The 12765-nt window shown below is 42.3% G+C and overlaps 1 protein-coding gene across 1 annotated transcript; it reads right to left on the reverse strand.

The window, feature by feature from the left end:
• Nucleotides 1-1944: 1944 nt before the first annotated feature.
• LOC129856144 (deleted in malignant brain tumors 1 protein-like) lies at nt 1945-11428 on the reverse strand. Its single transcript, XM_055924249.1, has 4 exons — nt 11401-11428; nt 7315-7620; nt 5323-5643; nt 1945-2451 (listed from the first exon to the last, which is right to left on the reverse strand). Exons 1-4 carry the CDS (start codon nt 11426-11428, stop codon nt 2123-2125), a joined length of 984 nt encoding a protein of 327 aa, XP_055780224.1. The 3' UTR covers nt 1945-2122.
• Nucleotides 11429-12765: the final 1337 nt, after the last annotated feature.

Consider the following 12765-nt stretch of genomic DNA (forward strand, 5'->3'; position numbering starts at 1 on the left):
TCAAATCAAATTGTATTAGTTACGAGCCCCTAACCAACAAAGCAGTTAAAAAAATATGGAAAGAATAGGAAATTAAAGTAACAAGTAATTAAAGAGCAGCAGTAAAATAACAATAACAGGACTATATACAGGTGGGTACCTGGCTCTCAAGAGAAGACAGGCTATGTGCACACAGCCCACAAAATGAGGTGGAAACGGAGATGCACTTCCTAACCTCCTGCCAAATGTATGACCAGTTAATTCATACTGTATGTTGTAGTCTGTCCAAGAGGGGAATCACACAAGACTGACAGCCTGTCATTTTATTAAAAGCATTCAGTTGATTACATGACAGTTTAGAGAGAAACATCATAACAATAATCTACATCATAATCAATAATCAATATCATAACATGTATAATCAATAACATCATTATCTATATACTACTAACAACATCATAACAATAATCTACATCATAATCAATATCATAACATTTATAATCAATAACATCATTATCTATATACTACTAACAACATCATAACAATAATCTACATCATAATCAATATCATAACATCTATAATCCATAACATCATGAGAGGTAAACAACAACAACAAACCCCTTTATTAAAAAATGTTTCAAAATACAAAGAATGACCAGATGATTATAATAATACATGAACTAATAATGGAGACACTTCAAGATAAAGAATCTAAGAGAAACTAAATAATATAAAGAATCTAAGAGACACTAAATAAGATAAAGAATCTAAGAGACACTAAATAAGATAAAGAATCTAAGAGACACTAAATAAGATAAAGAATCTAAGAGACACTAAATAAGATAAAGAATCTAAGAGTCACTAAATAAGATAAAGACATGAAGACAAAAGTAAAAGCAATACATTCTGGAACACAAAACAGACGTAATTGAGCTACTCGCTTAAAATAATCCAAACCCCATGTTACCCAAAACCCCATGTTACCCAGAACCCCATGTTACCCAAAACCCCATGTTACCCAAAAACCCATATTACCCAAAACCCCATAATACCCAGAACCCCATGTTACCCAAAAACCCCATGTTACCCAAAACCCCATATTACCCAAAACCCCATATTACCCAAAACCCCATATTACCCAAAACCCCATATTACCCAAAACCCCATGTTAGCCAAAACCTCATGTTAGCCAAAACCTCATGTTACCAAAACCCCATGTTACCAAAACCCCATGTTACCCAAACCCCATGTTACCCAAAACCCCATGTTACCCAGAACCCCATGTTACCCAGAACCCCATGTTACCCAAAACCCCATATTACCCAGAACCCCATGTTACCCAAAACCCCATGTTACCCAGAACCCCATGTTACCCAGAACCCCATGTTACCCAGAACCCCATGTTACCCAGAACCCCATGTTACCCAAAACCCCATGTTACCCAAAACCCCATGTTACCCAGAACCCCATGTTACCCTGGTGGTAAAAACCAAACCAAAAGGAATAATGGTGGTTGCAGTCACTCCTTTCAGATTTCTTCCAAGGTTCTAGAAAGATCAACTAATTCTGAACTTGTTATTAAAATTAGAACCACTTCAGGTTTGTCACCACATTTTAAACACCAGTCCACTGCTGACCATCGATTTAAAACACAAAACTGACCTAAGATCAGCATGTAGGGTCAGCTTCATTCTACTCCTACTCCGTCCCCTGGGCTGCTCTCTCCTCTCCCGGTCCAGCTTCAGCTCTGGAGCTCAGAGAGACCATCTCCATGGCATTGACATCAAGATCCATGCTGCTCACCCTGTTCACTCTCTTCTGCCTCCTGGTTGGCTAGGGAGACACAGCACCAACAGTCAGACATTTACTCTCTAGGATCTCCATTCTCTCTCCCTCCCCTCCCTATCCCCCTCTCCCTCTAGTTTAAATGACTTGTAACGTCTGAGTAAATGTCTTTACCTTGTAGCACAGGTAGGAGGTGGTGATGGCTGTCAGTAGGAGCAGCAGCACTACAACGTGTCTGATGATGAAGGCTGGCAGAGGAGAGGCTGCAAACAGAAACACCTTTGATGAGGGGACTGATCATCATCACATAGATCTGTGGGAAATCTGTCAATGACAAAGTTATAAGTCTGGTTCATGTTCAGTTACCTGTGATGGTGAGGGAGAGGAGCTCGCTCTCAAAGGAGAAGTTATGAGAGAAAACATAATTGTCATAAACACAGCTGTAGTTCCCTTGGTGGGAGTCATCTGCAGCAGGGAAGAGGAAGGCAGCAGAGTGATTGACAGCTGTCTGGGTCTGGGTTCTGTTGGAGCCGGTGAACGTGAGGAGGAAGGAGCCTCCTGGGTACTGTGGCTGAGTGGAGCAGGTGATGGTGAAGCTGTAGCCCCTGAACATCTCGGGCCCCTGGTGGCCCCTGGAGACCCCTCCCATTGAGTCAGTCAGGGAGATATCAGGCTGGACCAGGAGATCTGTAACAATAAAAGAGAAGAAGAAAAACCTCTTCAACTAGTTTCCTATAGATATGACAATAACATCAGCATGTAACAGTGCCAGCCACCCTCCCTCACAGGGCAACATGAGTAGTTGGCCTACAGTCACTGAGACAACATATGTTGATATCAGGCTTAAGCAGGACATCTGGAACAAGAGGAGAGAAAAAGAAAACGTAGCTCCTCAACTACTTTCCTCATTTAGATATGACAATAACATGACATGTGACAGTGGTAGTGAGTAGAGACGTTCACTGAGATAACACTCAAATACAAAAGCATTCTGGGATATTTAAGTTGTATTTGATTCCTACTTGACTAAGTGATCTATTTTGTAAAGCAGACTGACAAGCAAAACAGTCATCATGAGATGTGCAGAGGAAGTTGTATGAATGAAGGAAATCAGTTGAATATAATTATAATATGTTGATATGTCTAGAGCAGATCAGTGTGAGTCCAGGAAGTAGATGTAGTACATGGACTGGACTATGGGGATACTAAACTATGGGGATATTTTATATATGAATGCTTCCGCTAAGTGTTTGAGATCAATTGACACCCTTTACCATGTCACTCTGAGATTTTTTTTCAACTGCAAAACCCTTGCGCACTTTGTATACCAGGGTTGGCTGGCCTTCTCTAGTTCATCATAGGCTCAGTCACTTTGTATACCAGGGCTGGCCTTCTCTAGTTCATCGTAGGCTCAGTCACTTTGTATACCAGGGTTGGTTGGCCTTCTCTAGTTCATCTTAGGCTCAGTCACTTTGTATACCAGGGTTGGTTGGCCTTCTCTAGTTCATCGTAGGCTCAGGCACTTTGTATACCAGGGTTGACTGGCCTTCTCTAGTTCATCGTAGGCTCAGTCACTTTGTATACCAGGGTTGACTGGCCTTCTCTAGTTCATCGTAGGCTCAGTCACTTTGTATACCAGGGTTGACTGGCCGTCTCTAGTTCATCGTAGGCTCAGTCACTTTGTATACCAGGGTTGACTGGCCTTCTCTAGTTCATCGTAGACTCAGTCACTTTGTATACCAGGGTTGACTGGCCTTCTCTAGTTCATCGTAGGCTCAGTCACTTTGTATACCAGGGTTGGCTGGCCTTCTCTAGTTCATCGTAGGCTCAGTCACTTTGTATACCAGGGTTGACTGGCCTTCTCTAGTTCATCGTAGGCTCAGTCACTTTGTATACCAGGGTTGACTGGCCTTCTCTAGTTCATCGTAGGCTCAGTCACTTTGTATACCAGGGTTGACTGGCCTTCTCTAGTTCATCGTAGACTCAGTCACTTTGTATACCAGGGTTGACTGGCCTTCTCTAGTTCATCGTAGGCTCAGTCACTTTGTATACCAGGGTTGGCTGGCCTTCTCTAGTCCATCGTAGGCTCAGTCACTTTGTATACCAGGGTTGACTGGCCTTCTCTAGTTCATCGTAGACTCAGTCACTTTGTATACCAGGGTTGACTGGCCTTCTCTAGTTCATCGTAGGCTCAGTCACTTTGTATACCAGGGTTGGCTGGCCTTCTCTAGTTCATCGTAGGCTCAGTCACTTTGTATACCAGGGTTGACTGGCCTTCTCTAGTTCATCGTAGACTCAGTCACTTTGTATACCAGGGTTGGTTGGCCTTCTCTAGTTCATCGAAGGCTCAGTCACTTTGTATACCAGGGCTGGCCTTCTCTAGTTCATCGTAGGCTCAGTCACTTTGTATACCAGGGCTGGCCTTCTCTAGTTCATCGTAGGCTCAGTCACTTTGTATACCAGGGTTGACTGGCCTTCTCTAGTTCATCGTAGGCTCAGTCACTTTGTATACCAGGGTTGACTGGCCTTCTCTAGTTCATCGTAGGCTCAGTCACTTTGTATACCAGGGTTGGCTGGCCTTCTCTAGTTCATCGTATGCTCAGTCACTTTGTATACCAGGGCTGGCCTTCTCTAGTTCATCGTATGCTCAGTCACTTTGTATACCAGGGTTGACTGGCCTTCTCTAGTTCATCGTAGGCTCAGTCACTTTGTATACCAGGGTTGACTGGCCTTCTCTAGTTCATCGTAGGCTCAGTCACTTATATATTTTTTTATTTATAAAGCCATTTTGGGTTTACTACCTTTTTATTTGGGCATTTTTATTGTTCAGAAATGTGGTGGGTACTCTCTTCGTTCGCTGGACTTTATCCTGCTAACTGTTCCAAATGTCCGAACTGAATTTGGTAAAAGGGCTTTTATGTACTCTGCGCCATAGTGTTGGAACGCCTTACAAAATACTTTTGAACTGGAAGAACTTACCGATTGGTATTTTTAAATCACTGATGAATGATCTTGAGACTGATTCCCTGACCTGTCAATGTTTTTAATTTGCTGTTTTTGATTTTGTTATACTCTTGGGAATTCTATGGTTTTTACTAGATTACTTGTAGTTTTTCATGTTGTTTGTCTGTAATTTTTGTAATGACTTGGTGCTGCCTATCTTGGCCAGGACGCTCTTGAAAAATAGATTTTAAATCTCAATGAGCCCTTCCTGGTTAAATTAAATAAATAAAAATAAATGGACAAAAGTATGTGGAACTCAGCAGTGAATTTTACAACAGAGGATTATTTTTACGCTCTACGTGGTTCAGCACTCGGCTGTCCGTTCTGTGAGCTTGTGTTGTCTACCACTTCGCGGCTGAGCCGTTGTTGCTCCTAGACATGCCACATTAAGACCCTGAGATCTTCAGTAAGTTCAATCTACTGGCAATGTTTGTCTATGGAGATTGCATGGCTGTGTGCTCAATTTGTTACACCTGTCAGCAATGGGTGTGGCTGAAATAGCTGAATCCACTAAAGTCCACATACTTTTGGCCATATAGTGTATCTTGTCATTACCTGAGCAGATCACTGTGAGTCCATGACGGAGAAAATATATTCTCCTACATTCCCTCAGTGAAGACTCAGACCCGGAACAGATGAATCCAAACCCTCTAGTGGTGTTTCCAGATGGTACTGAAACAGTGGAGCCACAACCCAGCTGTCTACACACTACTGCAGCTACATCCTCCTGGTCCCTGTCTTCAGCTCCCACAGTCCTCCACTCTCCCTGGTCGTACCGCTCCACTCCACCAGCACAGCGACTGCCTCCTCCCACCAGCCTCACATCATCAGGCTCTGTGAAAAGAAAAGAGAGAGACAGTAATCTTACTATTTTCTCACTAAAACACACCTACAGTGGGGAGAACAAGTATTTGATACACTGCCGATTTTGCAGGTTTTCCTACTTACAAAGCATTTAGAGGTCTGTAATTTTTATCATAGGTGCACTTCAACTGTGAGAGACGGAATCTAAAACAAAAATCCAGAAAATCACATTGTATGATTTTTAAGTAATTAATTTGCATTTTACTGCATGACATAAGTATTTGATCACCTACCAACCAGTAAGAATTCCGGCTCTCACAGACCTGTTAGTTTTTCTTTAAGAAGCCCTCCTGTTCTCCACTCATTACCTATATGAACTGCACCTGTTTGAACTCATTACCTGTATAAAAGACACCTGTCCACACACTCAATCAAACAGACTCCAACCTCTCCACAATGGCCAAGACCAGAGAGCTGTGTAAGGACATCAGAGATAAAATTGTAGACCTGCACAAGGCTTGGATGGGCTACAGGACAATAGGCAAGCAGCTTGGTGAGAAGGCAACAACTGTTGGCGCAATTATTAGAAAATGAAAGAAGTTCAAGGTGACGTCAATCACCCTCGGTCTGGGGATCCATGCAAGATCTCACCTCGTGGGGCATCAATGATCATGAGGAAGGTGAGGGATCAGCCCAGAACTACACGGCAGGACCTGTTCAATGACCTGAAGAGAGCTGGGACCACAGTCTCAAAGAAAACCATTAGTAACACATTACGCCGTCATGGATTAAAATCCTGCAGCGCACGCAAGGTCCCGCTGCTCAAGCCAGCGCATGTCCAGGCCCAACTGAAGTTTGCCAATAACCATCTGGATGATCCAGAGGAGGAATGGGAGAAGATCATGTGGTCTGATGAGACAAAAATAGAGCTTTTTGGTCTAAACTCCACTTGCCATGTTTGGAGGAAGAAGAAGGATGAGTCCCATGGCAAGAACACCACCCCAACCGTGAAGCATGGAGGTGGAAACATCATTCTTTGGGGATGCTTTTCTGCAAAGGGGACAGGACGACTACACCGTATTGAGGGGAGGATGGATGGGGCCATGTATCGCGAGATCTTGGCCAACAACCTCCTTCCCTCAGTAAGAGCATTGAAGATGGGTCGTGGCTGGGTTTTCCTGCATGACAACGACCCAAAACACACAGCCAGGGCAACTAAGGAGTTGCTCCGTAAGAAGTATCTCAAGGTCCTGGAGTGGCCAAGCCAGTCTCCAGACCTGAACCCAAAAGAAAACCTTTGGAGGGAGCTGAAAGTCTGTATTGCCCAGCGACAGCCTCGAAACCAGAAGGATCTGGAGAAGGTCTGTATGGAGGAGTGGGCCAAAATCCCTGCTGCAGTGTGTGCAAACCTGGTCAGGAACTACAGGAAACGTATGATCTCTGTAATTGCAAACAAAGGTTCTGCTTTTCTGATGTATCAAATACTTATGTCATGCAATAAAATGCAAATGAATTACTTAAAAATCATACAATGTGATTTTCTGGATTTTTGTTTTAGATTCCGTCTCTCACAGTTGAAGTGTACCTATGATAAAAATGACAGACCTCTACATGCTTTGTAAGTAGGAAAACCTGCAAAATCGGCAGTGTATCAAATACTTGTTTTCCCAACTGTATATTGTCTCTCATATTCTTTACTCCAGGTGAGAAACAATGTTGATTGAGTGACAAACTGTTTCTTACCTGAGCAGGTGAGTCCAACAGCATTATCAGGTAGGCAGGTGTTGTTTTTTCTGTCTGAGGTGTCACAGTCCAGGAGAAGGGACTCATTGCCTTTACACTGGAACTCTTTATCCCAGGTCTGACCCTCACCTTCTCCATATAGCCCCCCCTGTAGAGCTGCAGGAGCCCCACAGCCAAGCTCCCCACAGACTACCTCTGCATCCTGCCGGTCAAAGTCAGCTTCACACACTGAGGCCCAGGACTGATTGGACTTCACCTCCACTCTCCCAGAGCAGAGACCAGCTCCATCCACAAGCCACACAGACTCTGGAGAAAAAGAGTTGGTTGAACATTCAGTCAGTTTTGTTGATGACACTGTCAAGGACTAAACACATATGTTGGATAAAAGATTGTAGTTTGCTATGTTTGATACTGTAAGAGGTAGAAATGGGTTCTTAGTCACTCAGGATCGGGTTGGGAATAATGCAGGCAGGAGACAGGAATAAGTTCACTTCACTTTATAGAAAATAAACAGCTGGACATCCATCAGGCAGCTTCACTTCAGTACCATCTGAACTACAATGATCTGCCCATGAACATCTCCCATAAACCAATATGACAAACACAAATATAATGTTTAAATACATCTGACATCTCTCCCTCTCTTTAAATGAAATAAGAAACATACGATACATGTTAGTATTGTATAATGTACAAATAAATCTCTCAATATGACCAGTCTCTTACCTGAACAGATCACATGATGATAATATCTACCATCACAGTCACCAGGTCCTCCTATGTTGTCACACTGTCTAATAGAAGACTCATTTCCATCACATCTGCTAAATAGTCTGATTCCTCTTTTTCCCTCTTCAAATAGAGGTCCTCTAGATTCAGCTACAGGATTCCCACAGTCCAGCTCTCTACACACAACCTTAGTCTCTCTCATGCTCCACCACCCAGTACATAGACCCAACCACTCTCCTCTGCAGAAGACTTCCACTGTCCCAGAACAGGAAGTGGTTCCATTCACCAGTCTGACTGAGTATTCAGCTGTAAACAGCAGAGAGGAAAACACAGTGTTGAGGACAGATGATGACAGTGATTCTGTTATTCTAACAGCAGTAATGATTTGTGGTTGACAAGTATTAGTAGTTCCGTAAAACACTACTTGTTATTGGGTTTTAGAATGGTTTGTATGGACACATGAATTTCTCCATGTGGGATAATAAAGTTGACTAATATTGAACTGCTATAATCACTGTAGATTTATACTCTACCTACCTGGTGGACTGACGCTTTGAGCCTGGAGATCTGAGGAGAAAGAGAGAGAGAGACAGAGAGAAACAAAGGAGAAAGAGAGAGAGAGACAGAGAGACAGAGAGAAACAAAGGAGAAAGGGAGGAGTCAGAGGAAGAGAGAGACAGAGGAGAAAGGGAGGAGTCAGAGGAAGAGAGAGACAGAGGTTAAATGAACATCAACATGACCTTTCATGATGTGATGGGAAGACAGGCTTATCGTTGGGATGGTGCAACAAACCCATGTGTACATACACTATATATACAAAAGTATGTGGACACCCCTTCAAATGCTGTCCGCACCTGGCTGTGCTGCTGCTCCAGTTTCAACTGTTCTGCCTGCGGCTCTGGAACCCTGACCTGTTCACCGGACGTGCTTCCTATCCCAGACCTGCTGTTTTCAACTCTCTAGAGACAGCAGGAGCGGTAGAGATACTCTGAATGATCGGCTATGAAAAGCCAACTGACATTTACTCCTGAGGTGTTGACCTGTTGCACCCTCTACAACCACTGTGGTTATTATTATTTGACCCTGCTGGTCATCTATGAACATTTGAACATCTTGGGTTTTAGGTTTCTGTACAACACCTTGTGACATCACCTGATGTATGAAGTAAATAAATAAATGTGATTGATTAGTGATTGATTGTATGTGGACACCCCTTCAAATTAGTGGATTCTATTTCAGCCACACCCCTTCCTGACAGATGCAATCTCCATAGACAAACATTGGCAGTAGAATGGCCTGTTTGGGCTAGGTGTCAGCATTTTCACTTTTGGATGAAAAGCGTGCCCAGAGTAAACTGCCTCCTACTCAGTCCCAGATGCTAATATATGCATATTATTATTAGTATTGAATATAAAACACTCTGAAGTTTCTAAAACTGTTTGAATGATGTCTGTGAGTATAACAGAACTCATACGGCAGGCAAAAACCTGAGAAAAAATCCAAACAGGTAGTGGGAAATCTGAGGTTTGTAGTTTTTAAACTGAGCCCCTATTGAATATACAGTGGGATATTGGTTATGTTGCACTTCCTAGGGCTTCCACTAGATGTCAACCGTCTTTAGAACGTTGTTTGATGCTTCTACTATGAAGGGGGGCTGAATGAGAAGGGAATGAGTCAGAGGTCTGCCAGCAGCCTCGAGCTCAGTCATACGCATTCACATGAGAGGTAGCTCTCGTTCCATTGCTTTTCTACAGACAATGGAATTCTCCGGTTGGAACATTATTGAACATTTATGATAAAAACATCCTAAAGATTGATTCTATACATAGTTTGATATGTTTCTACGACCAGTAATATAACTTTTTTGAATTTTCGGCCAACCTTTCCGCTGGTTTTGATTTGTTTACCAAACGCCCGAACAAAAGAAGCTATTTGGACATAAATTATGGACTTTATCGAACTAAACAAACATTTATTGTGGAACTGGGATTCCTGGGAGTGCATTCTGATGAAGTTTATCAAAGGTAAGTGAATATTTATAATGCTATTTCTGCAGATATTTCTTTTGGCTGGTTTGGGCTCTGAGCTCCGACCTCAGATTATTGCATGGTATGCTTTTTCCGTAAAGTTTTTTTGAAATCTGACACAGCGGTTGCATTACAAAATAAATTATTTCGATTTTTATGTCAATTACACATGTATAAGAACTGTATGAACATACTTTTGTCAAATTTTATTATCATAATTTTAAAAATGTTTAAATGTTTGTTTAATAATACTTGTCCATAAGGCATATGTTTTGTCTATTTGCAATATGTTTTCATAGGAAGTCAAAAGTTGAAAATTTGAAAAAATGTATCACCCCTTTAAAAAAGTGCTTTCTGGACCGTTTTTTGAAATTCTTTTGATTTTTTTTGTCAATTACACATGTATAAGAACTGTATGAACATACTTTTGTCAAATGTTGTTATCAATTTTTTTTTTACTTGTCCATAAGGCATATGTTTTGTCCATTTGCAATATGATTTCATAGGAAGTCAAAAGTCGAAAATATATGTATATATATTTTTTTAAACATCCAAAATGACAAGGGGCGCCCCCTATTGGATGGGCACGGGTGGGGGGTGCTCCCTACCCAACCATTGACCCCTTGCTCCCCTAAAGGCATTGTAATCACCAGATGCATGGCTGTCTATTTGCAATATGTTTCAATGGGCAGTTGCCATCACAAATTTGACATGCTCAAAAATACTGCAGAAATGCAAAAGTGATAGAAACTGCCCATTGAAACATATTGCAAATGGACATCTCCGGTTGGAGGCTTAGAGACAGACAGTGCATTGACCTGATGAACTCGGGATTGCCGGGCAGTGATAGTGGTTCCTCTCCATCGCTCGTTGTGTTGATTTCATCATGTACATTTGGTGATGTTTTTTCACTGTTGAATCATATTGCAAATGTACTGTGCATTTGCAATATGTTTCAATGGGCATTTCCCATCACAAATTTGACATGCTCAAAAAAACTGCAGGAATGCAAAATTGACTGGGCCGATGATCTCGGGATGGCCGTGCAGTGATTCTGGTTCCTCTCCATCGCTCATTGGTGTTGATTTCAGAATGTCATTTTGGTGATGGTACATCACTGTTTAAACATATTGCAAATGTACAAAGTCAACTAGCAAGTCAGTGTCCATCAGTCAATTAGATATTTTCAGACACCAAACTGATACCATCAGACACCTAACCCACTTTTTCCAACTCATTTAGAAGCCAACTATCACATATTTCAGAGCAGGCCCATAATTCACAGCGCCTTCAGTTTAAAACATAATAAAAACATAAAACACACAGTTACGTTCTAGCTGCGGGTCCAGTTCTGACATTATGTGTAGACCTATGTGAGGTGACCCCGAATCCCGAGTTTCGGCTCGATAGGTTATTCGGTGCCCAAGCAAGACCTTAATTGGTGCTGAAAATCCACTTTTTTCCATGCCTTGCTACGGGGTCCTTGAATGAGCTATCGGACAGAAACGTTGGGGTCCGTCTCTATGGACCGAGCCGGTTTCAATGCACCTAGTCTTGCGACTCTGGGACTTTTCTAAATGTCATCATTTTCGTAATGGTCCAAATGAATTGACGTTATTGCAAAGGTACGAGACTGTCTATCGGTCTGAGAACGTTCTAGAGCCACATAAGTCACAGTGCACTATTGACCTGAGCTCTATAACAGGTTTCTAAAGTTTCAGAGCTCTAGGTCTAATGGTTCTTTAATAGTTTGAACAAAATAACTATTGCAGGCACTGTCTGTCTCTAAGCCCCACAGTGTGTCACTCCATCCTTGCTGTGTGGGTGTGTGAGTTTTTCTTGGAAATCTGATGGGATTAATGACTGATTTACAGTTCATGAGGGTTGCCTAATCACACATATGAAGTTTTGGAAAGATCTGACTTTTTTAACCCTTCGAAACAGCCCCTTTGACCCCAATTATGGCACTTCCGGTTGGCACAGGAAGCTAAAAGTAAAAACATATCCTCATTATGGTAGGCTTTTACAGAATCCTGAGTTTGAATTATTTACGTTAAGAACTGACTGATTTACACAGGGTTGAATGCACTATTTCAAATCACTTTAGGGTGATTTTAACCACTTCCGGTTGCTCCAGGAAGCTTAGAATCAACACAGGTAGACCTCATAGTGGCCTGATGGATTGTCATTGAAGACAGGTTTATAAAGCATTCAAAACCCACATAGGCTTCAGGTTGAATTTAGAAGAGCAGGCAATATATTCTTATGGGGAGAGATGTCATTGTAAACTGTGAGATAAAAAAAAAACTGTTTTCACTGTTAAGGGTTAATGCCACACGGTCAAGGTTATGCTTGCACAGATCGGGAGGACCTCAGGAACATTCCTGGGGTCAAATTGTTCTTCTAACCTTAACGGTTCTCTCTCTGTCTCCCAAAAGCAAAAGCCTTGAAATTTAGGTCCAGGCTTCATTTTGGGCCTTCTCTTGTCACTGTCGCTGAGCTCAGACCGAGCGAGCTACGGTCAAGCGGGGCATGTCGTTGAACTCGGCACAGCCTAGAGATAATGGTAATGTCATTGCAGGCTCTGTGTGTCTTTAAGCACCGCACTTTGTCACTCCATCCTTGCTGTGTGTGTGTGTGTGTGTGTGTGTGTGTGTGTGTGTGTGTGTGTGTGTGTGTGTGTGTGTGTGTGTGT

This window comes from Salvelinus fontinalis, chromosome 5 (assembly GCF_029448725.1).
Source record: "Salvelinus fontinalis isolate EN_2023a chromosome 5, ASM2944872v1, whole genome shotgun sequence".
Taxonomy (NCBI): Eukaryota; Metazoa; Chordata; class Actinopteri; order Salmoniformes; family Salmonidae; genus Salvelinus; species Salvelinus fontinalis.

Bases quoted from the DNA above. Each gene is read 5' to 3' on its own strand.
- LOC129856144 (XM_055924249.1), bottom strand. From the start codon at position 11,428: ATGTCAGAACTGGACCCGCAGCTAGAAC. The intron at 5,644-7,314 runs GTAAGAAACAGT...TGTGTTTTAGTG, and splicing joins TGTTGGACTCACCTGCTCAG to AGAAAATAGTAAGATTACTG. The intron at 2,452-5,322 runs GTAATGACAAGA...TTATTGTTACAG, and splicing joins ACTCACAGTGATCTGCTCAG to ATCTCCTGGTCCAGCCTGAT.